The following is a 22,073-nucleotide window of genomic DNA, read 5'->3' on the forward strand; positions in this document are numbered from 1 at the left end:
TGCTCCGAAAGTGTATTTTGGATTTACTGAAGAGTTTCACAGTTTTTCCATATGCGAATAGAACCATGTCACCGAGACATCATGCTTAATTCTAACCAGAATATGTCAGTTATAGCCATCGCTTTTCTGCCTACTCCCTCCCTCCTTTCCTTCCTTCCTTCCTACCCACCCTCCTTCCTTCATTTCTCCCTTCCTTCTTCCTCCCTTTCATCTTTCTCTCTCTCTCTCTTTTGCTTTCTTTGCAACTGAAAGAAATTCTTATATAGTGATTGCTTTTAAAAAATTGAAAGGTATTATTTGGCAAAACCTGTGCTTCAACACTCCCCTAAACATGTTTCCAATTGTTATAATAAAACTGGAGTTGTCAAAGATATTTATTCAAATAAGTGTAAGTGAATATATTCCATGTGCAATACATGATAATACATAAAAATAATAATACACATATTAAGCACATATTTACCCTATCCATGCACTTTCAGTGTGTCATCCTACATAATACTTTCAGCAACCATATGGTATTTTTTTATTATTATCATCTCCACTTTATTCACTTAAATAATATTGAGTTCTAGTATGTTGTAGTTAGGGAAACTGAAGCTTAGTAATTTTTAAATCACTTGCCGAAAATCACACTTGTAATAAAAATGCAAAAAATGACTCATTTTAAAGACTGTATTATAACTATTACTATGAAACAAACGAAAATACAAAGTCAGGAGAAAAAGAGAAATTTAAAAAATCAAAATCAAAATGCCTTTTAATTCTGTATGTTGGAAGCCATTTCTAGAATATGTAAATGTTACTTAAAAGTTATGAGTTTTGCTTAATGCAGGTGAACTAGAAATATTGGTCACTCCTTTGAAACTTTACTGAATATATTTCGTGGACATTAGCTTTCATTGTAACTGTGTTTTGTTTAGTGCAAATATTTTCAAATACAACCACATTTTTTCATAATATGGTTTTTCTCTGTGCATTTTGAAGATCTCTTCTATATACTTGTTTTAATAGCTTATTTTTGTTTTAACTGATCCATAAGAATGAAATTATATATGGAATGTTATGATATAATGTTTCAATACATGTACATAAAGTTAAAGTCAGAGCAAACATTAATCCTTTCTGCTAGCTTTTCTAAAAAAATACACAGTATATTATTATTAGCTATAAGTGACCTCATTGTGCACTAGAACAGCAGAAATTCTTTGTTCTATATTAAAATCTATTCTAAATTATATCAACTCTATTAAGTACATGCATGATAAAATGTATCATAGATGGATTTATAGGTAGATAATTAGATAGAGGCAGGTGGAGATGTTGGTATTGGTATGCCTCCCTGAAGAGAATGACATAGTAATTGAGAATATGAAAAGACCACCATAGAACAATGTAGAATGATTTTGCTTTATGACTTTGTGTATGTAGTCTTGATATTCCAGCCTTGTTTTACAGCAGTTTTGTAGTTCTCTGAAGGAATAGAAATTATAAAATGATGTACTTCTTAAGTATATTGCCAATTTGAGGGGAGGGATGCTATTTTAACAAGGTTTAAGACAGCAGGACTTAAGTTATTGATTAAAATTCATTTATTGTGTTATATGATTGAATATATGCAAAAGAAATCTTGGACATACTGATCAGATTAGTTTGATTGAATCTCAGCTGAAGCTTAGTTTAGCGTTACTCATGGATAAACACTGCCAGCAAGGATGTGTTCATTATTAATTTACATACTATGAGCTTTAATTTCTTTCGTTGTAGCAGCTGCATGCAACACATCTAGCTAGTGTAAAATAGTTTATCAGCTTTTAGACATTTTGTATTTTTATATCTAAGGTGGAGTGCAGGCTTTAAGGAGAGCATTGATGAGATTATGGGAAATTTACCACCTCAGATAAGACGAATCTTGTTGACATTTATGTAAAATGTGTGTTGTGGAAAAATTATCAATGTATTTCAAAACTACTGTTGCTCCAAAATAAATGTATCTTTTAACTCAAATTTTCCAAAAATCATTTGAAGTATCCTTGTATACTGGATATGTCTACATGTTATAACAAATCATTTCCCCCAAGGCAGAAAAATTCAGTTGATTCAAAGCACTACCTAAATTTGTGAGTTGTGAGTGAAATGTAGAATGGACTCGTTCTTTAGTAATAAAAAATAATAAAATAATCTTTTGATAAATCTTAACTGATTATTTGGTAGTCATAAAATATCAAATTATGTAACATTATTATGTAAACTAAATTGCTGTATAATAAGGAGAGCCTGATTGTGGACTGTATATGCATTGATTGGATAATCTGCATAAGTGCTGGTACAACAATTAGGAAATATTTTTCTTCATTCATATTAGTTATTATATAATAATTATAATTTATATAATTTTGGACTCCTTCAGTGTTTTCATTTTTAACAGAAAACAATTACAGAGATTAAATATGAGTGTTTATGTTATCAAAGGAGGATTCATGCATTTGTCAACATTTATAATGGAAAGAGGCCCAGAATAGCTCTGCCCAATAGTTTGAGCAATGAACAATGAACACATAGGGCTGCAGGTGGATTTTTGCCTTACTGAGACATTGCATGATAAAGCATTTACTCTATTTGTAAATAGGTATCGTCTGATCAGCTAGATGCCTGTGTTAGGTGGAAGCTCAGCTGTTTGTGATTGACTGAAACCCTGCTATTTGTTATACACACACACACACACACACATATTTCTAAATTTGGTTTGATTTATTTGTGTTCAATGTTAGGTTGCAATTTGTTGGTTACGGACTCAAAGCCAGGGCACAGCCTCAGGCTAATGGCCTTCTTCTTACTTTCTACACTGAACATTAAAACCAATAATGGTAAAGTAGAAAAATTTGTCCAGTAGCATATCAATCTAGCTAATCAATTGTGCTTATTTTCCTATATCTTTTCCTAATAATTTTATTAATTCAAATTCCATCTGGAAATGCATGAGTAAATATGAAGACAAATTTAATAATAAAATTAATTTTTTACCTAGAAACCTTTTATTTAAAAGGTATACAAACTTCATGCATTTCAGGTTTACAAATTTATGAACATAGTGATTCTTCTTACCCTATCCTCCCTCATACCTTCCCTCCCACCCTTCTTCCTCCTACTCTTCTATTCCCATTCTTAGTTTTTTTTTTTACAAAGATCTATTTTAAATTAACTTTATACACATAAGATTAACCCTAGACTAAGTAAAGTGTTCAACAAATATATGAAAAAAAAAACTGTTTGTCAATTTCAGTTCTACAGATTACCTTTTAGGTACTCTATTAGTTACCAGAGATCAGGGAGAACATATGGTATTTGTCTTTTTGGAACTGGCTCATTTCACTAAGTATGGTGCTTTCCAGTAGCATCCATTTCATTGCAAACAATAGGATTTCATTTTTTTTTTTACCATTGTGTAGTATTCCATTGTGTGCATATACCGTAATTTCTTTATGCAGTCTTCAGTTGATGGACATCTGGGTTTATTCCATGTCTTAGTTATTGTGAGTTTTATTGCAATAGACATGGGGCTACAGATAACTCTTTCATATACTGATTTCATTTCCCTTGGTAAATTCTCAGGAATGGGATGGCTGGGGCATATGGTAGGTCTATATTCAGATTTCTGAGGTAGCTCCATACTGTCTTCCATAGTGGCTGTACCAGTTTACATTCTCACTAGAGTACCTTTTCCCCCACATTCTCACTAGCATTTGTTTAATTTTTAAAATAGTTTTCATTCATATATGGATGTCATTTGAATGTTTCTGAAGAGATAATAATAACTAATATCTAAATGAGATTTTTAAATGTCACGCCCTTTAATCTTGATAATTCTCTGAAGATATAATATATTATCCCCATTTTGCAGGTGAATAAACTGAGGTACAGGTTTGTTAGATGCCTAAAGCTTGCGAATCATTGGAGAGAACTTAACCTGTGGATCAGCAGCTATGTGTTTAATTGCTGTGATGCCATTATGTTGAGATATGTTTTAATGCCTTAAGCATCACACTTCTCTGAGAAGAGACAAGAGACTCCAAGAACAGGGAGAGATGGGAAGAATGTTGAGTCTTAAAAAATCCATCATTTTGGATTCTTTTTTGAGTTCTGATGCAATTCTCTCCTCTACTGAAATAACACAGATATCTGATTATACTGCAATTGTGTTAGAACACATTTTTCATTTGGTCCTTTGAAATGCCTAGGTTATTTGGACATATGAATCAAATGATTGTCTATTTTTCATCTACAGGGTTTCTAATTCAGGATGTCCCTTTTGGATCTTGTGAAAATAAGTACTGTGGCTTGGGAAGACACTGTCTGATCAGCAGAGAGACAGGCCAAGCCGAGTGCACCTGCATGGACGTTTGCAAACGACACTATAAACCTGTGTGTGGGTCTGATGGAGAATTCTATGAAAACCACTGTGAAGTTCACAGAGCCGCTTGTCTGAAACAACAAAAGATAACCATTGTTCACAACGAAGACTGTTTCTTTAAAGGTAAATGCAGGTTGAACCTAATGTGTCTTCCTGCCCCAGTTTTTTTTCTATTCTCAACTAGCGTTTTCCAGTTTAAACTCTAGCATTATTTGGTAACAGCAAGTGCTTGAAAAAGGAAAAGGAAAATAAAGTGTGCTTAATTGTGGCAGTAAGCAGCAATATATGGAAATTTACATGAATGAATTCCAATATTCAGTTTTGAGAATAAACCTGGCCAAACTAGGACTCAAAATTTAATATAGCTTTCAGCATTGTACCATATGGCTTCCAAGTCCTGGATGCAGGGTGGCCAATTCAATCTGTTAGGCCAAATCCTCCTAAAAGCACCTGGAGAGGAGCTGAGGGACCAGCGAGTGCCAGACCCGCTGTGATAACATCTCATTTCTTCCTGATTGAAAATGATGGTTTCAGTTTACACAGAGTAATTCAGATTACATAGAGCCTGTAGTGGCACACTGAAACAACTACGAAGAACTCATGGTAAACGCAATAATGTATCTGAAATGACAATTGTTTAACATTTGAAAATGTTAGTATTTTCTTGCAGGTTCTTGAATTTGTTGATTTTTGTGGAAAGTAGTGCCAAATCAGTAATTTGAAACAGAATTTTAGCACATTACATAAATAAAGCATTGAATGGCTTTAACATCGTTCATTCTGCACTGGTAATGCTTTAGAAATATTTGCTTGTTAATTGTCATAATTAAATATGTAAAACTTCCATCATTCTAATGTCATTGATCAACCTGATTTGCGGTCTTTTTCTGGTTCCAAGTCTCAGTTGCTCAGAGTGACTCTGAAGTATGTTTTCTCTTCAAAACATGTTTGACAGTTTCATTCTTAAATGTATGACTGCATTATGCTTGTACACGTTCACTTACCTAATAAGTTAAAGACAAGATTTGGAAGTTAGCTTTTATTCAAAATTAATAGAATAAAGTATTATTTGTTATTTAAAAATAATACACAGAGGTTCTCAAATTATGTAAGATAGAATGATCTGTACTCTTTATGGCTACCAGAATCCCTTCACATAATAGAAGAAAGATAATAAGAATAGTTTACTTACAATGAATGGTGCATTATGGATACCTTAAAATTATGGTCAGATAATGCTTTGTTACTATAGTCCATTCAGTGAAATATTTGCAGATATTTTGGTTTTAGGATGAATTTATTACCCTTTTTCTATCAAATCTAGTTTATAAATAGTTGAAGTTTGTTCTCTTAACAATGTCATAGAATACCTTTCTGTCACTCTGACCTGATGTATACATTAGAAATTAATACTACTGCACTGATATAATAAAAAGGTAAATAATATGTGATGTATAACTATATAAATATATTAATTTAGAGTGGTAGTATAAAGCTGAGGTTTTGTTCACTGGATACCCAGAAATTGATTTTTTAGAACTACATATTAAATATCCTGTGGGCAAATAATCTGTGTTTAGTGGCTGATGTTTAGGCTTAGTGCCACTCTAGAAAAGTCTTCATGGGATAGATAAGATAGATTATCTTCCTTACCAGTGGGCATCATTAAAAAATGCTTCGGTAGATTTTCTCTTTCATGATCCTACTAGGAATTTTTGTTACATTTCTGCTTGCTTCAAAATATTTTCTCATCATCCATACAATTGAAATGTATATAATATCTGAGTTATTTAGTACGTGTTAGCAAGTTTCCCAGGTTTCAGAATTTGTGGATTTTTTTTTTCATTTTTTTGGTGTTTTGCCTAACATCTAACTTAGAAAATGACATAATTTCAGCAGAGAATGTGTAAACAATAGGCAATGAAACAATTTGCCTGTCATGTAGGTGCTCATTTGGCCAGGTTGATGTAAAGAGTCTATACAGCTGAAGGCCTGACATTGTGTGATGGCTAAAGTGAATCTGGTGATTGTGAATTGCATTTTTGTGTGGAACTTCAGCATATTATATTGTTTTCCATAATGATCCAGTAGAAGAAAAAAATCAAGTTCATGTTCAAGAATGACAAATCCTGATATCAAAATTTATATATATTATATATACACATTTATGTACTTATTTGGAAGTTAGAGAGTCAGAGAGAGAGAGGGATCTTCCACCCACTGATTCATGCCCCAGATGACCACAAGGGCAGGGACTGGGCCAGACTAAGCCAGGAGCCAGGAGTTCATCCAGGTCTTTCACATGGTTGACGGGGCCCCAAAGACTTGGGCCATCTTCCATTGCTTTTCCCAGGCCATTAACAGGTAGCTGGGTCATAAGTGGAAGTGGAACAGCTGGGAGCCCAGCCTGTGCCCATATGGGACGCTGGCATCACAGGCAACAGCTTTACCTGCTAAGACACAACACAGCTCCCCTCCCCCCAATTATATATTTTTAAATAGCAAAGCCAAACAACTTAAAAAAAAAAAAAAAAAAAAAGAAAGAAAGAAAGAAAGGAAAAGGCATTTACTTCTTTTAGAATAACAAAAGGGGGTTGTGTGAGCCTTAGAATTGGGTCAACAAATCAGAACCTATTTGCCAAACCTACTTTTTCTTAATGGCTTATTTTATTTGAAACACAGAGAGACAGAGAGGGGAGAGAGAGAGAGAGGAAGAAATCTTCCATCCTCTATTTTACTTCCTAAACTCTTGCAATGGTTGGGGACTGGGCCAGACCTAAGCCAGCAGCCAGGAACTCTCTCAGGGTCTCCCACATGAGTGGCAGGGGCCCAAGTATTTGGGCCATTTTCTGCTGCTTTTCCAGCTGCATTAGCAGGGAGATGGGTCAGAATCAGAGCGTCTGGGACTCGAACGCGTGCTCTGATATGGGATGCGGGGATTGCATCCTGCTGCACCACAACACTAGCCCCAGTCCTACTTTTTAGGTCACAATCCGCTTTTTCTAAAGTGAAGTTTTAACGGGATGTAACCGCAACCAGTTGTTTAGTGCTTTTGTACTCTAAAAAGAGAGCTGAGTAGTTACAGCAGAGACCTCATGGCACTCAAACTCTACTATTTTTTATTTCATTCAAAAGAAAAGTTTTCTGACTCCTTCCTTGAAAGGTTACTGGTGCTTTAAAATTTATTTTTAAAACTATTAACAAGTCTTTACTATTCTGTATCTAATTGACTATCATGAAGAACGTAGAGATCTAAATATATGGTAAAATTATATATAATTGAACTCACATTTGGTTGCAAATAAAACAAGATATTTGAGTGAGATCCATGAATAGTATCAAAGTCAAATGTCTGAACACTGATACTAGGAAAAGATATATGGGCTATTTCTGTGCTGTTTCTTACAACTGCCTATAACTGTATAGTTATCTCAGAATTTGCCAAAAAAAAACCTTTAATAAAATATAGGAAATATTACTAAAATAGTTAAAACATTTATAGAGAAAAATGCATTATCCATTCTTTATTTGAACATCAAGGATAAGTCTAGTTGCCCATACTGAATTGATCATATTTATCTTTGGCATGCATATTTAAACTTAATAAAATAGTCTACAGTTTTATATCATGTTTATTGCATCTCCAGTGTGAAATACAAATATCCCAGTGGCATCCTGACCACTAGGCCAGATGCTCCACCAGGAATCATTTTGTTCATACGATTAGAATCCATGAAAAAGCATCTATGTCTATATATCTAAATTGAAATACTTATAAATATCTACACCTATCATCTTTTTACCTCTGTTAAATATTGAAATGCCTCTGTAGTAATCGCAGCACTTAGTTTCACTGGCTTTGCTATGCACACGTGAATTTACCAAGAAGCTTTTGAGAGACTGGTATTTTGTGGAACAATAGATTTAATAATATACTTTTGAATATAACGTTTCTCTAATGAATTTCCAGTCACATTTGATAATGAAATGACTGGCTGTAATTAGATGTGGGATAGCCTATCCTTTATTTACTGTCATCAAATATTTTTAATGTTAGTCAGCAGAATATGAAATGTTCTGTTTTTATGTAACTCGTAGCTGTTCACTTTTGTGATACGATATCTTGGCCTTCAAGCTATTTACTCCAAAGAGGGTTTTCTAGCTGCTGCAATTCACACCATCACTTAGAGCAAGTACAATTCCTGCTCACCCTGACTGACACCAGGTCACTCCGCCATACAAAACAGAATTACATATAAGCTGGAGGAAGAAACTCTAGACATAACTGATAACAAAATGTAGGAAATTAAACCTTTTATGAGAAAGTCAATTGAACAGAAACCCTTTTGCCATTTGCTGTGCTGAGAATAAAACTGTCATAAAATCAAATGTTCTGTGCACTTAAACATGCATCACAAACAAAAACAACTTGGGAAATGTGGTTGTACAGCTACCTGTGAACCATTTCAGTGGTATCTGGTGTTTTTCTGTTATTCTTTTTTTAGCATAATCGTAAGTGAAATTCATATCTTTTTTCTTAAATTAATTAATGTCTTTAATCTGATTTTTTAAAAGAGACTTGTGGAACTTAAACTAGAAAGCAGGACTTTTGATTATATTTTAAATTATGCTACTTATTATTGACATATACTTTTATTTATTTATCCATTTATAAGGATTCATTAATTTATCTGAAACAGTTACAGAGAGGCAGAGGCAGAGAGAGAGAGAGAATGGAAGAGAGAGGTGTTTCATCCACTGGTTCACTCCCCAGGTGGCCTCAATGGCCAGAGCTGGGCAGATCCAAAGCCAGGAGCCAGGAGCTTTTTCTGGGTTTCCCACTTGGGTGCAGGGGCTCAAGCACTTGTGCCATCTTCCATTGCTTTCCCAGGCCATAGCAGAGAGCTGGATTGGAAGAGGAGCAGCCAGGACTTGAACTGGGTCCCATATGGGATGCCAGCACTGCAGGTTGTGGCTTTACCTGCTAAGTCACAACGCTTGCCCTGACGTAAACTTTTAAGTCGCTTTCTTTTTCTTTCCCAAGAAAGAACACCTTTTAAAAGCTTCTATTTTATATTTATATAGCCTATTTTTCATTATTTCATTACAAGAAAAACAGCAGTGTGGATAAATATATGTAAATGTTGAAAATCAATACCCAAATTTTTGTTTGGCCATTTGTTGTTGTTTTTTAATCTAGTCAGCATTAACCAATAGAAAGTGCAGAATGATAGTAAAATTTGTAACTTGGAAATTTTAAATGTAGATTAACTTTTTCAAGGCCAAAGTATACTACGAATATCCAGTCCCTCTTAATTAAATTAGTGCCTACCATCACAGCCAATTTTATTAATCAAATTTAGTGACATAAAGTGCATTTTTTTTTTAATTTTTTTTTTTTTTTTTTTGGCAGGCAGAGTGGACAGTGAGAGAGAGAGACAGAGAGAAAGGTCTTCCTTTTTGCCGTTGGTTCACCCTCCAATGGCCGCCACAGCTGGCGAGCTGTGGCCAGCACACCGCGCTGATCCGATGGCAGGAGCCAGGAGCCAGGTGCTTCTCCTGGTCTCCCATGGGGTGCAGGGCCCAAGCACTTGGGCCATCCTCCACTGCACTCCCTGGCCACAGCAGAGAGCTGGCCTGGAAGAGGAGCAACCGGGACAGAATCCGGCGCCCCGACCGGGACTAGAACCCGGTGTGCTGGCGCCGCTAGGTGGAGGATTAGCCTAGTGAGCCGCGGCGCCGGCCTATAAAGTGCATTAAGTTGTGTTTCATTTTTAAAGTTAGTTTTTATTTTAATATTTATTGATAGTTTTCAATTGTTTTTCTCCATAACAAAGTATTAAATACAGAATTCTATATATTGTCTAAGACATTCCAGGAATCGTTAAGTATTTATATGCATACATTCATCATTTGATATTAAAATCTTCCCAATTTTCCACCTCATCCCGTTTTGTAAATTCTGTAATGTTGGGGCCGGGCTGTGGTGCAGCAGGTTAATGCCCTGGACTGAAGCGCCAGCATCCCATATGGGTGCCGGTTCTAGTCCCGGCTGCTCCTCTTCCAATCCAGCTCTCTGCAATGGTCTGGGAAAGCAGTAGAAGATGGCCCAAGTCCTTGGGCCCCTGCACCCACATGAGAGACCTGGAAGAAGCTCCTTTCTCCTGGCTTCAGATCGGTGCAGCTCCGGCCGTTGAGGCCATCTGGGGAGTTAACCATCAGATGGATGACCTCTCTCTCTCTCCCTGTTTCTCCTCTCTCTGTGCAACTCAGATTTTCAAATAAATAAATAAATCTTAAAAAAAAAAGAAAATTCTGTAATGTGTTCAGTATATGTACGTTTACAGGACACTTATGGATATTTAATAGATAGATCATAGGTATTGTATATAATAAAAAAATTATCTGAAAAAAATGATTAGTTCCACTCCTGGCTGCTCCACATTGGCTCCACCTCCCTGGTAGTGTGCCTGGGAAGGCAGTTGCGATGGTCTAAGTGTCTGTGTACTTAGTACCCACAGACCCAGACGGAGTTGTGTGCACAGTCAGCCTGGATCAAACCCACATGTTGTGGCTATTTGAGGAGTCAACCAGAGGATGGAAGATACCTCTGTCTCTCTTTTTCGCCCTCACTCTTTCAAATTAATAAATAAGTGAATCTTGAAAAATTATTAAATACATACATACATACCAGGGAGTGAGAAAGAGAAGGAGGAAGAAAGTAGAGAATGCCATCAGTAGTAATAGTAGTAGTAATAGTAATGATAATAAACTGAGCATTATTTCTTTCAATGCACTTTCATAAATTCATTATTAATTCATTATAAGAAGCCAGTGTAGTATAGAGAAGAAAATAGCCTTCTTTAAAAACGGTCTGTCAACATTCGCATAGCAAGTTAGTGCTAACCTGAGGCAGGAGCCAGGTTCTTCTAGCTTCTCCTTAATGTGTGCATGTTAAATACCTCTGCTTAAGAATATCATAGTATCTTTTTGGTCTAGGTTTAAATAAATTTTACTTTTAATATCCATTTCCATGTAAACACATAATTTAATTTACAAGAAAACAATCTGCCCTCTGGCATTTCTGAAAAATGAATCATGTATTTAGCGTAGTTTGTGGCCAGTAGAAGAACAAAGTAAAAGATAATTGCTGACTTAATACTAAAACTTAATTAACTGAGCACATTTGATCATAATGGATTTTCAGACTTGTGTCTCTGAAGTCACACATATTTTTTGCATCAGATTATAGCCCTGAATATGATTAAAATATTATAGAAATGTTTTTTCCAGAATAGTCTAATTTATAGCAGTGAAATTTCTAATTTTAGGTAAATGCATTTGCAGTAAAATAACTAAAATAAATTTGGAAATACATTTTCTGTTGACTGATACTTGAAAATGTTGGCTTATCACCACTCTTATTACTGATTTGTGATTTGTTATAGTTAATTTTGCTTTTTTGTACCACAAATAGAATGTCTCCATTAGATGTGCAATGCATATTGTTGTATCACACCATTTTACTTTCCGTCCTCCAGAAAAAGAGGATTTTAGGTCTTATGAATAGTTCTTACATAATTATGTTCACTTTATTGGAAAGAGAGAAACAGTTGGAGAGAGATCTTCCATCTGCTGACTTCCTCCCCAGCATCTCACAACGGGATTGGGCCAGCTGAAGCTAGGAGCCCAGAACTTACTACAGGTCTACACTGGGGTGGCAGAGAGCCAAGTCCTGCTGATTTCCTCCCCAGAATCTCACGATGGGTTTGGCCAGCTGTAGCTAACACCCCAGGTCTACACTGGGGTGACAGAGAGCCAAGTACTGGAGCCATCATCGCCTGCCTCTCAGGGTGCACGTCAGTGGGCTATGAGGGTGGGAGAGGAGGAGCTGGGACTGCAACTCAGCACTTCCATGTGGGATCCTGCATCCCAACTGCAGTTCCATGAGGGAGCCACATGCCCGCCCTGTCAAATTTTCTGCCACTTGTGAAATGTAGGAATTAAATTTACATTTCAAATACTTGAACAGAGTCCTCTTGTTTTCGTGTATCTTCTTTTTGGTCTTAACTTAGAGAATGAGCATTTTAACTTACTACTTTATTTTGTGTTTTTCATGGATGTGTGAATGCCCCATTAATATTTATGAACACAGTATTCAAAAGTGACAAAAAAGTGAGCATTTTATTAGTTGAAATAAATTTTCTTTTATCTCTAGGATGTTTAAATTTGTATCAGTCATTATCTCTCGCTGACATCTTTACTTATACTGTTCATTTTCTCAGTATCCTAGTTTCAAATTTTGAATGTACTATTTCTATAACTGAAAAACATTGAAAAATGAAGCATATTTTACAACTATTATTTAAATATAGTCAGTTTTTCCTCTTCTATATCTCTTTTAAAAAATCCTGATGAAAAGGTTTTTATTGATTCCACTCAGCACACAGTATTGAAGAATGAATATTATTGAAAATATAATAAAAATGATTCTCTATTAGCCTCACTTATAGTTTACTTTTATAATATTTTCTGAACAGTATCCACACGTACATTAGAGAACATTTGAAAATGTACTCTTGATAAAAAATTTAAAACCAAATGAGAAAAGTAGAAACCTTTGTGTATTATCCAGATAGTTATCTGACAAGAATATTTGGATAAATCACATTAAATGTAGGAAATGCAGCAATTCCCAGTGCAATTAAAAAAATGAGTAATTAGCATTGTTGCCTGTTTGATGCTGGGTAAGTATAAAGAGTGGCTTCAGGTCAATTAATAAAAATTAAAATGATTTAAGGAAATGCAGATCATCATGTTGTTTTAGTTCAAGCCCTGGTGCCATGTAGCTATGAATTATTTATCAATCCAGTGGTTACAGGAGAGCTTCAGTATATTCAGCAGTGTGTCTCCTGGAGAATGCGCCACAGTTCATGTCTTCTATTACATGATTATCACTTTACGGACTTGATTCTATGTCTTCCTCTACTGGGTCAATGAAATTCTGATTGTTTGTGTAATGTTTGTTAAAGATCCCCCTGGGGGCTGGCATTGTGGCATAGCAGGTAGAGCACTTCTTGAAACGTTGAGAGCACGGGCACCGGTCCCCGTTGCTCCACATTCAGTCTAGCTCCCTGACACTGACCTGGGAAAACAGGGGAAGATGATTCCAGTACTGTCGCTCCCCCTCTTCGCGGAGGAACGACACCAGACCCTGCCTAGGCTTCATATCCGAGTCACGGCACCATTATGTCGCTCCCCCTCTTCGCGGAGGAACGACACAGGACCCTGCGCTGTTCTTTTGTCTGCTCGGCCCTCCCCGGGTTTGCTGCTGGTTCTTCCCAGGTTGGCTACCGACCCTTCCACCTCCGTGGAAGGGCGGTTCCCCCTGCCACTTCCCCACTTCTGCGGGGGAGCGGCACACCGCCGGCCGGCTCTCTCGGGGGCTGCTCAGGTGTTCCTCTTAGATGTTCCTGGTGCACGGTGTCTCTCTCCTCCTTTATAGTGCTCTTCCACCAATCCCAACTCTGCTACCCACACGCCGAGTACGCTGCTCTCCTCCAATCAGGAGCAGGTCCTACAATTTATTGGTTGAACTGGAGGCAGCTGTGTAGAAGCCTCTTTCTTCTCTCCCAGCGCCATATTGTGGGAGAGCAGATGCATAGAATAAGTCTTAATTCGAGTAACAGTCTAGTCTGAGTTGCTCCCCACACAGTACCTGGACCCCTGCCACACACAGGGGAGACCCAGTTGATGTTCTCTGTTCCTGGCTTCGACCTGGCTCTTTGATTGGACAGTGAACCAGCAAGAGCTCTTTCTCTCTCTGTCTCTCCCCCTCTATCTATAACTTTGGCTTTCAAATAAATACATAAATCGTGAAACAAAAAAGATCCCCCTTAAGTGTAGAGATGAGTTATGATGAAATGTTCCAGTACCTTTTCCACTCGGTCACATCTGAACAATACACAAATGATCACCAAGGTTCTTGAAAAGATTTCCCTCCAGACCAAGTCAAAAGTTCAACATATGTAAAAATAATACTGAACCACAATTGAACTATAATTTTACTGTGCACATTGTTGAAGACCTATAGTCCTATTTTTTTTTTTAGAATTATAAACATTCAAGTGGAATTGAAAGTGTTTGTTGAAACACGGCATGAAGATCATGCACATTTTAAATGAACGTTTGTACCACTCATACAAAATAACTTACAACAAAGATATTTACAGATTGGCTTGGCATGAAATTTTGTGATGATAATCAAGATTCCTGAGTGGAAACATTCACTTTTAGTGTTTCTGTAATAAATCAATATTGACTTTCAAAAATCCACAATAATTTTACACTTATAACTTCTCAATTCAGAGGTTCCTTCCCTATGATTTGGAGTAAGTTTCTACTTCTGATAGGTCTTCTTGCTGGTTGTCATATTAATTATGATATTGTGATTAAGAAGTGCATATGCAAAAGTGGGAAAATATGCCAACACTTAAATCATGGGCCTGACAATTTAATCATTTTTGTATATCTTATCTATTAGGTGATAAATCAAAAGGAAATCAAAATACACCTTTGAGATCAGAAAAAAATTAAAAATATTGCTGAATATGTAGAAAAATTAAATAAAGGTCTCGTTTTAGACCAAATAAATAAGAAAACGTTTGCCGAAGTTGAACATAATATTTCTATGTTTACATTAGAATAGAATTCATTAGTTTGGAAGAACAAGGTAGAAACAGGGGTCAGTTAGGACCTTATTGTTGTGACCCAAAGAGAAATAGAGATGGTTGTTGTTTCATACAAGATGACAGAAGTGTCAGTGATAAATAGTTATTAGAGTATCTGCCTTAACTTGCTAAGGGCTGAATATGTTGTTCCTGGTAATTAAAGAAATCAACTAAGCTAATGGATGATTTGAAATTCATTTCTTGAAATGTGAAACACTGCAGCCTCACACATTTGTAAATGCATGTAAGGATAAAGTTTTTACAGGTACAGATGTTTTTAAGATGCGTTGATTTTTAATGCTTTTAGAGCAATCGAAAGAAAACATTTATGTGATCACATGTGAGTACAGAAATCAAATGGGAGTCTGGAGCAGAAGACATACATTTAAGAGTTAGAAGTGTGTTAACAGAGGGATAAAGCCAGGGAATGCTGTAGTTGAAATGAAATAGAGAACGAGTGCATATTGGGAAGAACAGAAATCAGAGGTCGTAAAGAGGAGTCCCGTGGAGTCACCAGTGACAGAGGAGGAAGGTCAACAGTGCGTAGATACACAGAAGCTAAAGTCAAAGTTGTAAGAGGGTACAATGAAAAGCTGAATTAATTAGTGTTAAACTCAAATGTTATGAGGATTGGAAAATGTGCATAACTTGGAAAGATTAAGGTCATGATTGACCATGGTAACAGTGAATAAAATAGAAAATGAGAAGTGAGGAAATGAGACCGCAAGCACACAACACTCCTTAGAGGAATTCTACTCTAAAAAAGAAATGGATATGTGCCAAAAACTGGTGAAATATTTGAGTTTAAAATATGAGTTTACATTGGTGCAAAAATTTTTTGAAACCCATATATAATTTTTTTAATAACCCGTATGTTCCATGAACTATTCGAAGAATAGTTAGCAGGAAGGAGATACATCAATGAGAATAAACACAGATACAAGGTAGAAGTAAATATATGTGAAAAGAATACAAAGAATTGTGGATGTCATGCCATTTGGTATATAGACAGTTATAAATATTTTCTTCACTGAATTATATGGTCTACACATAAGCCTTTCTTTTCTAGCTCTGTGATCATTGTCATGAATCCCAAGTCATGTCATGTCACGTTAATAATCCTGTTTATAAAAGTCCATATATATGTATATATATATATTATATAACATAATATCTACCCATGAAGTGAATGTGATAAATGTTAAAATTTTTCAAATCTAAAATTAAATAATTGTAATTAAAAAACCAAAAGGCAAAAAAAAAAAACAAGAGTAGAGCCTTCTGTAGGTATTGAGGGTGGGGCCCAATGTACAAATGGCCTGCTTGGCTTTAGATGAGAGCATGGATTCTTCATCCATTAAGGGAAAGGAAAGAAAAAAAATGATAGTTTCACATGTATGTGGGTGGACATGTGTATCTTATGGTACAGAAGTATGTTGTTCTAATAGGACTGCTTATATTCTGAATGAAATACAAATTGAAACATTGGTTGCAAGTTATAGAGGAGAAGATTTTGGGAGATTTGAGCAGAGGAAAAGTAAATAGAGAAAAAGAGAGAAAAGACTGAATGAATTTAGTAGGATTTCTGCAATGCTGAGGGATGATATGATATGATTCCTCACATTTTGAAGTGAGAATTCTCATCATGCCTGTGCAATGCTCTGCATATGCTCTTCTGTTTAGATTAAGGCTTTGGGTAGGTGAAGAATTAGGTTGAACTAGGATTTCTCTCTCTCTCTCTCTCTCTCTCTCTCTCTCTCTCTCTCCCCCCGCCCCTCTTTTTTAAGGAAAGAAATACAGATGAAATAGGGGTCCAAAACTGAGTAGCATGATAAAAATCTCACACCATTCTGCCTGTGATAGGTAACTCCCTTTGCAAACCCAAGATATCCACACTGTGTAAGTTACCTGTTGGTCAGTCACTTAGTAGACCTCTGTTATCAGATTCCCTGTCGTGGTTTCATAATGCTTGTGGTCAAGTAATCTGTATTGTTGGCAATGACCCCAAAGTACAAAAGTAGTGATACTGGAAATTCAATATCCAAACAAAAGCCATCAAGTGCTTCCTTTACGTGAAAATGTAAAGTTCTCATTTGAGTGAGGAAAGAAAATTGTATGCTGAGTTTGCAATGCCTGTGGCATTAACCTCACTACATCTCACATCAACACAATATGAAGAGTGAATAGAGTACAATAAGATATTCTGTAAAGTAAGTACAGCTCTTATTATAGTATATTGTTATAATTGCACTACTTTATTATTATTTTGGTTTCTCTTTTATTGTGCCTAATTTATCTATTATATAGTTGTCTATAATAACTATATATTTATAGGAGTGTTGGAGCATATCCCTTATAGATAACTGTCTACTGAAGTTGACTCTTTCGTTATCTCTGAATCTTGTAAATTGTTTTATGTATTGTGGCACAATTTCTTAATGCAGGAAATCTTTTTCCATCTTTGTTCTCTTAGCTAAAGTCGTTAGTAATATAATCTAGTTATATTCATAAGCCTGGTCACATCTCTCCTAGACTTTTGAAAAGCATTCGTCAGCCGGCGCCGTGGCTCACTAGGCTAATCCTCCGCCTGTGGCGCCGGCACACCGGGTTCTAGTCCTGGTCGGGGTGCCGGATTCTGTCCCAGTTGCCCCTCTTCCAGGCCAGCTCTCTGCTGTGGCCTGCGAGTGCAGTGGAGGATGGCCCAAGTGCTTGGGCCCTGCACCCCATGGGAGACCAGGAGAAACACCTGGCTCCTGGCTTCGGATCAGCGCGGTGCGCCGGCTGCAGTGTGCCCGCCGCGGCGGCCATTGGAGGGTGAACCAACGGCAAAGGAAGACCTTTCTCTCTGTCTCTCTCTCTCTCACTGTCCACTCTGCCTGTCAAAAAAAAAAAAAAAAAAAAAGGCATTCATCTACAGCAGTTGCTTTATGTTTTAAATTGTCTTAACTTTAAAATTTTCTTATTGTGACCTTATGTTGTATTATTTTTATTAAAATCTGCTTTGAAATGGCATAAAATTGTACATATTTATAGGTTATCACATAACACATAAATATCTATATGCCTTATCTAATGTCTAATCTGGGTAACCAGATCTTATCTCCTCAAACATTGAACATTTCTCTATAGTGAAAATATTGAAAATCCTTTCTTTGGGTTAGAGAAATATACAATGCATCATAGTGATCTGTAGTCATCTTATGGTAAAATAGAACCCCAGAATTACCTATTCCTAACTATTTGTAACTATTAGTATGCACTAATTCATATTTTCACATGCCTTCCTCTGCCTTCCTCTTCATTCTCTCCTACTTCTGGTTATCCATTATGCTCTTGACATCTATGAGGTCAGTTTTTCAGATTTCAATAGGAATGAGATCCTGCAGTGGTCTTCAGGTGCTTGGCTTTTTTATGTAACATGATTACCTCCAGTTCTATCTCTGTTGTGATGAATGGATTTCATCCCTTTTTTATGTCTGAGATGTAGTCCATTGTGTGTATGTACTATATTTTCTTTATTCATTAGTAGATGGACACTTAGGTTGTTTCCTTTTCTTGACTGTTGTGAATGGTGCTACAATAAACAGGGGAGTGCAGATATCTCTGACAGAATGATTTCAGGTCACTTTGATATCTACTCAGTAGTGGAACTGCTGAGTCATATAGTGGTTCCAGTTTTAGTTTTGCATGAAGCCCCAGGCTGTTTTCCATAATGGCTGTAATAATTTACATCCCACCCAAGGTGTACATGGATTCCCTTTTCTCCATATCCTTACCAGTACTTGTTATCTTTGTCTTTTGATAACAATTTAATTGTGACAAATGGTATCTCATTGTGGTTTTGATTTGCATTTCCCCATGATTAGTAATATTAAGTATTTGTGTGTGTGTGTGCGTGTACCTGTTTGTTCCATAGAAATTTTAATAGTGTTTATTTTTCTTGTTCTGTGAAAAATGTCATTGGTATTTTTTTAGGAATTTCATTAATCCTGTAAATCATTTTGGGTATTATGGACATTTGAATGATATTGATTCTTCAATTCCATGAATGTTGGCTTGTGTTTCATTTCCTTGTGTACTCTTTAATTTCTTTCATCAGTGTTTGGTAGTTTGTACGGTAGAGGCCATTAACATCTGAGTTAAATTTATTCCTAGGCAGTTCATTACTTTTGTAGCTTTAGAAACTGCTATTGCTTTCTTGATTTCTTTTTCAGATAATTAACTATTGGTATATAATAATACTGATGATTGCTATACATTGACTTTGTGTCCAGTAATTTTGCTGAGTATGTTTGCTATTTTTAATAACATTCTGGTGGAGTCTTCAAGGTTTTCTATATATAAAATCATGTAATCTGCAAATAGCAATAGGTGGACTTCCTGCCTTCCATTTAGAATGCCTTTTATTTACTTGTCTAATTTCTCTGACTAGGATATCCAGTACTGTGTTCAATAAAAGTGGTGATGGTGGGTATAAGTAGATGTTAGAGAAAAGACTTCAGATTTTCCACATTTAGTATGATGTTAGCTATAGGCTTGATGTGAATGGTATTTGTTATATTGAGGTACATTCCTACTATACACAATTTGTTCTGAGTTTTTAACACAAAAGGATGATAGATTTTATCAAAGGGCTTTTCTGTGTCAATTGAGAGTATCATTTGATTTTTATCCTTTATTCTGTTAATGTAATATTTCACATTTATTGATTTTCATATGTTCAACCATCTTTGCAATCTTGCAATGAATTATACTTGCTAATGGTGAATAATATTTTAATGTGCTGTTACTTTCAATTTGCTAGTATTTTTGTTGAGAATTCTCGTATTTGTGTTCTTCAAGCAAGTTTGCCTTTAACTTTTCTGTGTTGTAATGTTCTGGATTCATTAGTTACCAGAACAATTTTGGACTCTAAAAATTAGTTTGGAAGTATTTCCTTTTCTTCTACTTTTAAAATAATTTAGTAATTTTTGTTAATTCTTCTTTAAATATTTGGAGAATTCAACCATGAAGTCATCTGGTCCTGGACTTGACCTTTAATTCAATGAACTTTCCAACTCTGGTCAATTGTGGGTCACCAAAGTAGGTAGACTTTGGTTCCATTTAGTACAAGAAAATGCCTATTGACAATTCTTCACAAAAAGGATATGGATGGGTAATTATATTGAAATATAGCCAGTACAATGTCACTTTATTATTAATTCTCTAGGCAGGCTGTATGTCAACATTACTCAGAATAGCCACTGTGCTGAGATTGCAATTTGACAAATGTAAGTCCTTGATTCAGTAAAGCAAATCATTTGAAAGTTTGAAAATGCTAAAACATTTTCTCCCTAATATTTCAACAGTTAAACGTGTTTCACTTTTGTGTATTTTTCTTAAGGTTGCTCCCAATAGTTTTGGAATATAGACTTATTTCATCAATGTAGGTGTTTTCAGAGTTGTTGGCATTTAATTCATTTTTAAAAAACTATGTATTTCTGTAAAAGGAATAAAGCACTCACTATTTAAAAAAATAAGAAATATGCATAAGAAATTGATTAGTCTGTTTTAGTATTCATGTTTGCCAAAATCCTTCGACTATTAATGCATGCAATAAAGCAAAAGAAATAAGAATTTGTATGTGCATCTCACAGGTAGTTATACATGAACAAATGTGCTTTTTGCTCTTCACTGATTATCATTTATTGCCATACAGTCATGTGGCACATCCGTTGTTAAGGTTCTATGAAAATATGGCATAGTTCTTGTTTTGGCAACCATGTAGAGATGAGTGACAAGATGAGTTAATAATGCCTGATGATTATTTCTCATTGTGGGAGAATCTCATTCTATTGTATTAAATTAGTATCTGTGCTCTTCAGGGACATTGAAATCATTCTTTGTCAAAGCAAATCCATCTGTCTTTTTGTTGGTGAAACATTGTTCCTATAGTGTGTATGTGACGTGATATATTCAATCATTACTTATAGGCTTTGTTTTTTTTTTTTTTTTTTTTTTTTTTGTTCTGTCAGCAGTTTTTATTACTATTACTAAGTCCAAGGACCAAATGAAAACAAGATAGCAGGGATACATAAAAATCATATGTATCAAGAAATTAAATAATTAAATTAAGAAAACAACAATATGGGTGTTTAACTAAAGGAAATGGGTAAAATTCACTTTGATCATGAATTTTAACCTGCACAGTCAAAATATATTGCATATGTTTTTTTAATTTTATTTATTTATTTATTTATTTATTTTTGACAGGCAGAGTGGACAGTGAAAGAGAGAGAGACAGAGAGAAAGGTCTTCCTTTGCCCTTGGTTCACCCTCCAATGGCCGCCACGGCCGGCGTACTGCGGCCAGTGCACCATGCTGATCCGAAGCCAGGAGCCAGGTGCTTCTCCTGGTCTCCCATGGGGTGCAGGGCCCAAGAACTTGGGCCATCCTCCACTGCACTCCCTGGCCACAGCAGAGAGCTGGCCTGGAAGAGGGGCAACCAGGACAGAATCCGGTGCCCCGACCGGGACTAGAACCCGGTATGCTGGCGCCGCAAGGCGGAGGATTAGCCTAGTGAGCTGCGGCGCCGGCCTTGCATATGGTTTTAAAACTTGGCTGTATTCTTTAGTAAGCATTTTCATCATTCTTTAAGTTTTATGTATTTATTTGAAAGGCAGAGTGATGGGGTGGGGATAGAGAGAGACAAGGGAGAGAGGAGGAGAGGGAGGGAGACAGAGGGAGGAAAGGAGTGAAGGAGAGAGAGAGAGTTTGAGAGAGATCTTCTATCTGCTGGTTTACTCCTATTTAAATGCCTTTGATAGCCAGGGCCAGGCCAGACTGTAGCCAGGGGCTAGGAACTCCATCACGGTTGCCCACGTGCAGACAGAGTCCAGGTACTTGACTCACCATTTTCTGCCTCCCAGGGGCATCATCAGAAAGCTGGGTCA

General features: G+C 36.1%; 1 protein-coding gene across 6 annotated transcripts in view; it reads left to right on the plus strand.

Moving 5' to 3' along the window:
* FSTL5 (follistatin like 5) overlaps positions 1 to 22,073 on the plus strand; it is an 837,077-nt gene that overhangs the window by 279,697 nt on the left and 535,307 nt on the right. For all 6 annotated transcript variants that reach the window (XM_051831718.2, XM_051831717.2, XM_051831719.2 and 3 more), the window contains exon 4: positions 4,286 to 4,534. In XM_051831718.2, coding sequence (XP_051687678.2) covers positions 4,286 to 4,534 — 249 coding nt within the window. The remainder of the gene's footprint in view (positions 1 to 4,285; positions 4,535 to 22,073) is intronic.

Source organism: Oryctolagus cuniculus, chromosome 8 (assembly GCF_964237555.1).
Source record: "Oryctolagus cuniculus chromosome 8, mOryCun1.1, whole genome shotgun sequence".
NCBI classification, from domain to species: Eukaryota; Metazoa; Chordata; class Mammalia; order Lagomorpha; family Leporidae; genus Oryctolagus; species Oryctolagus cuniculus.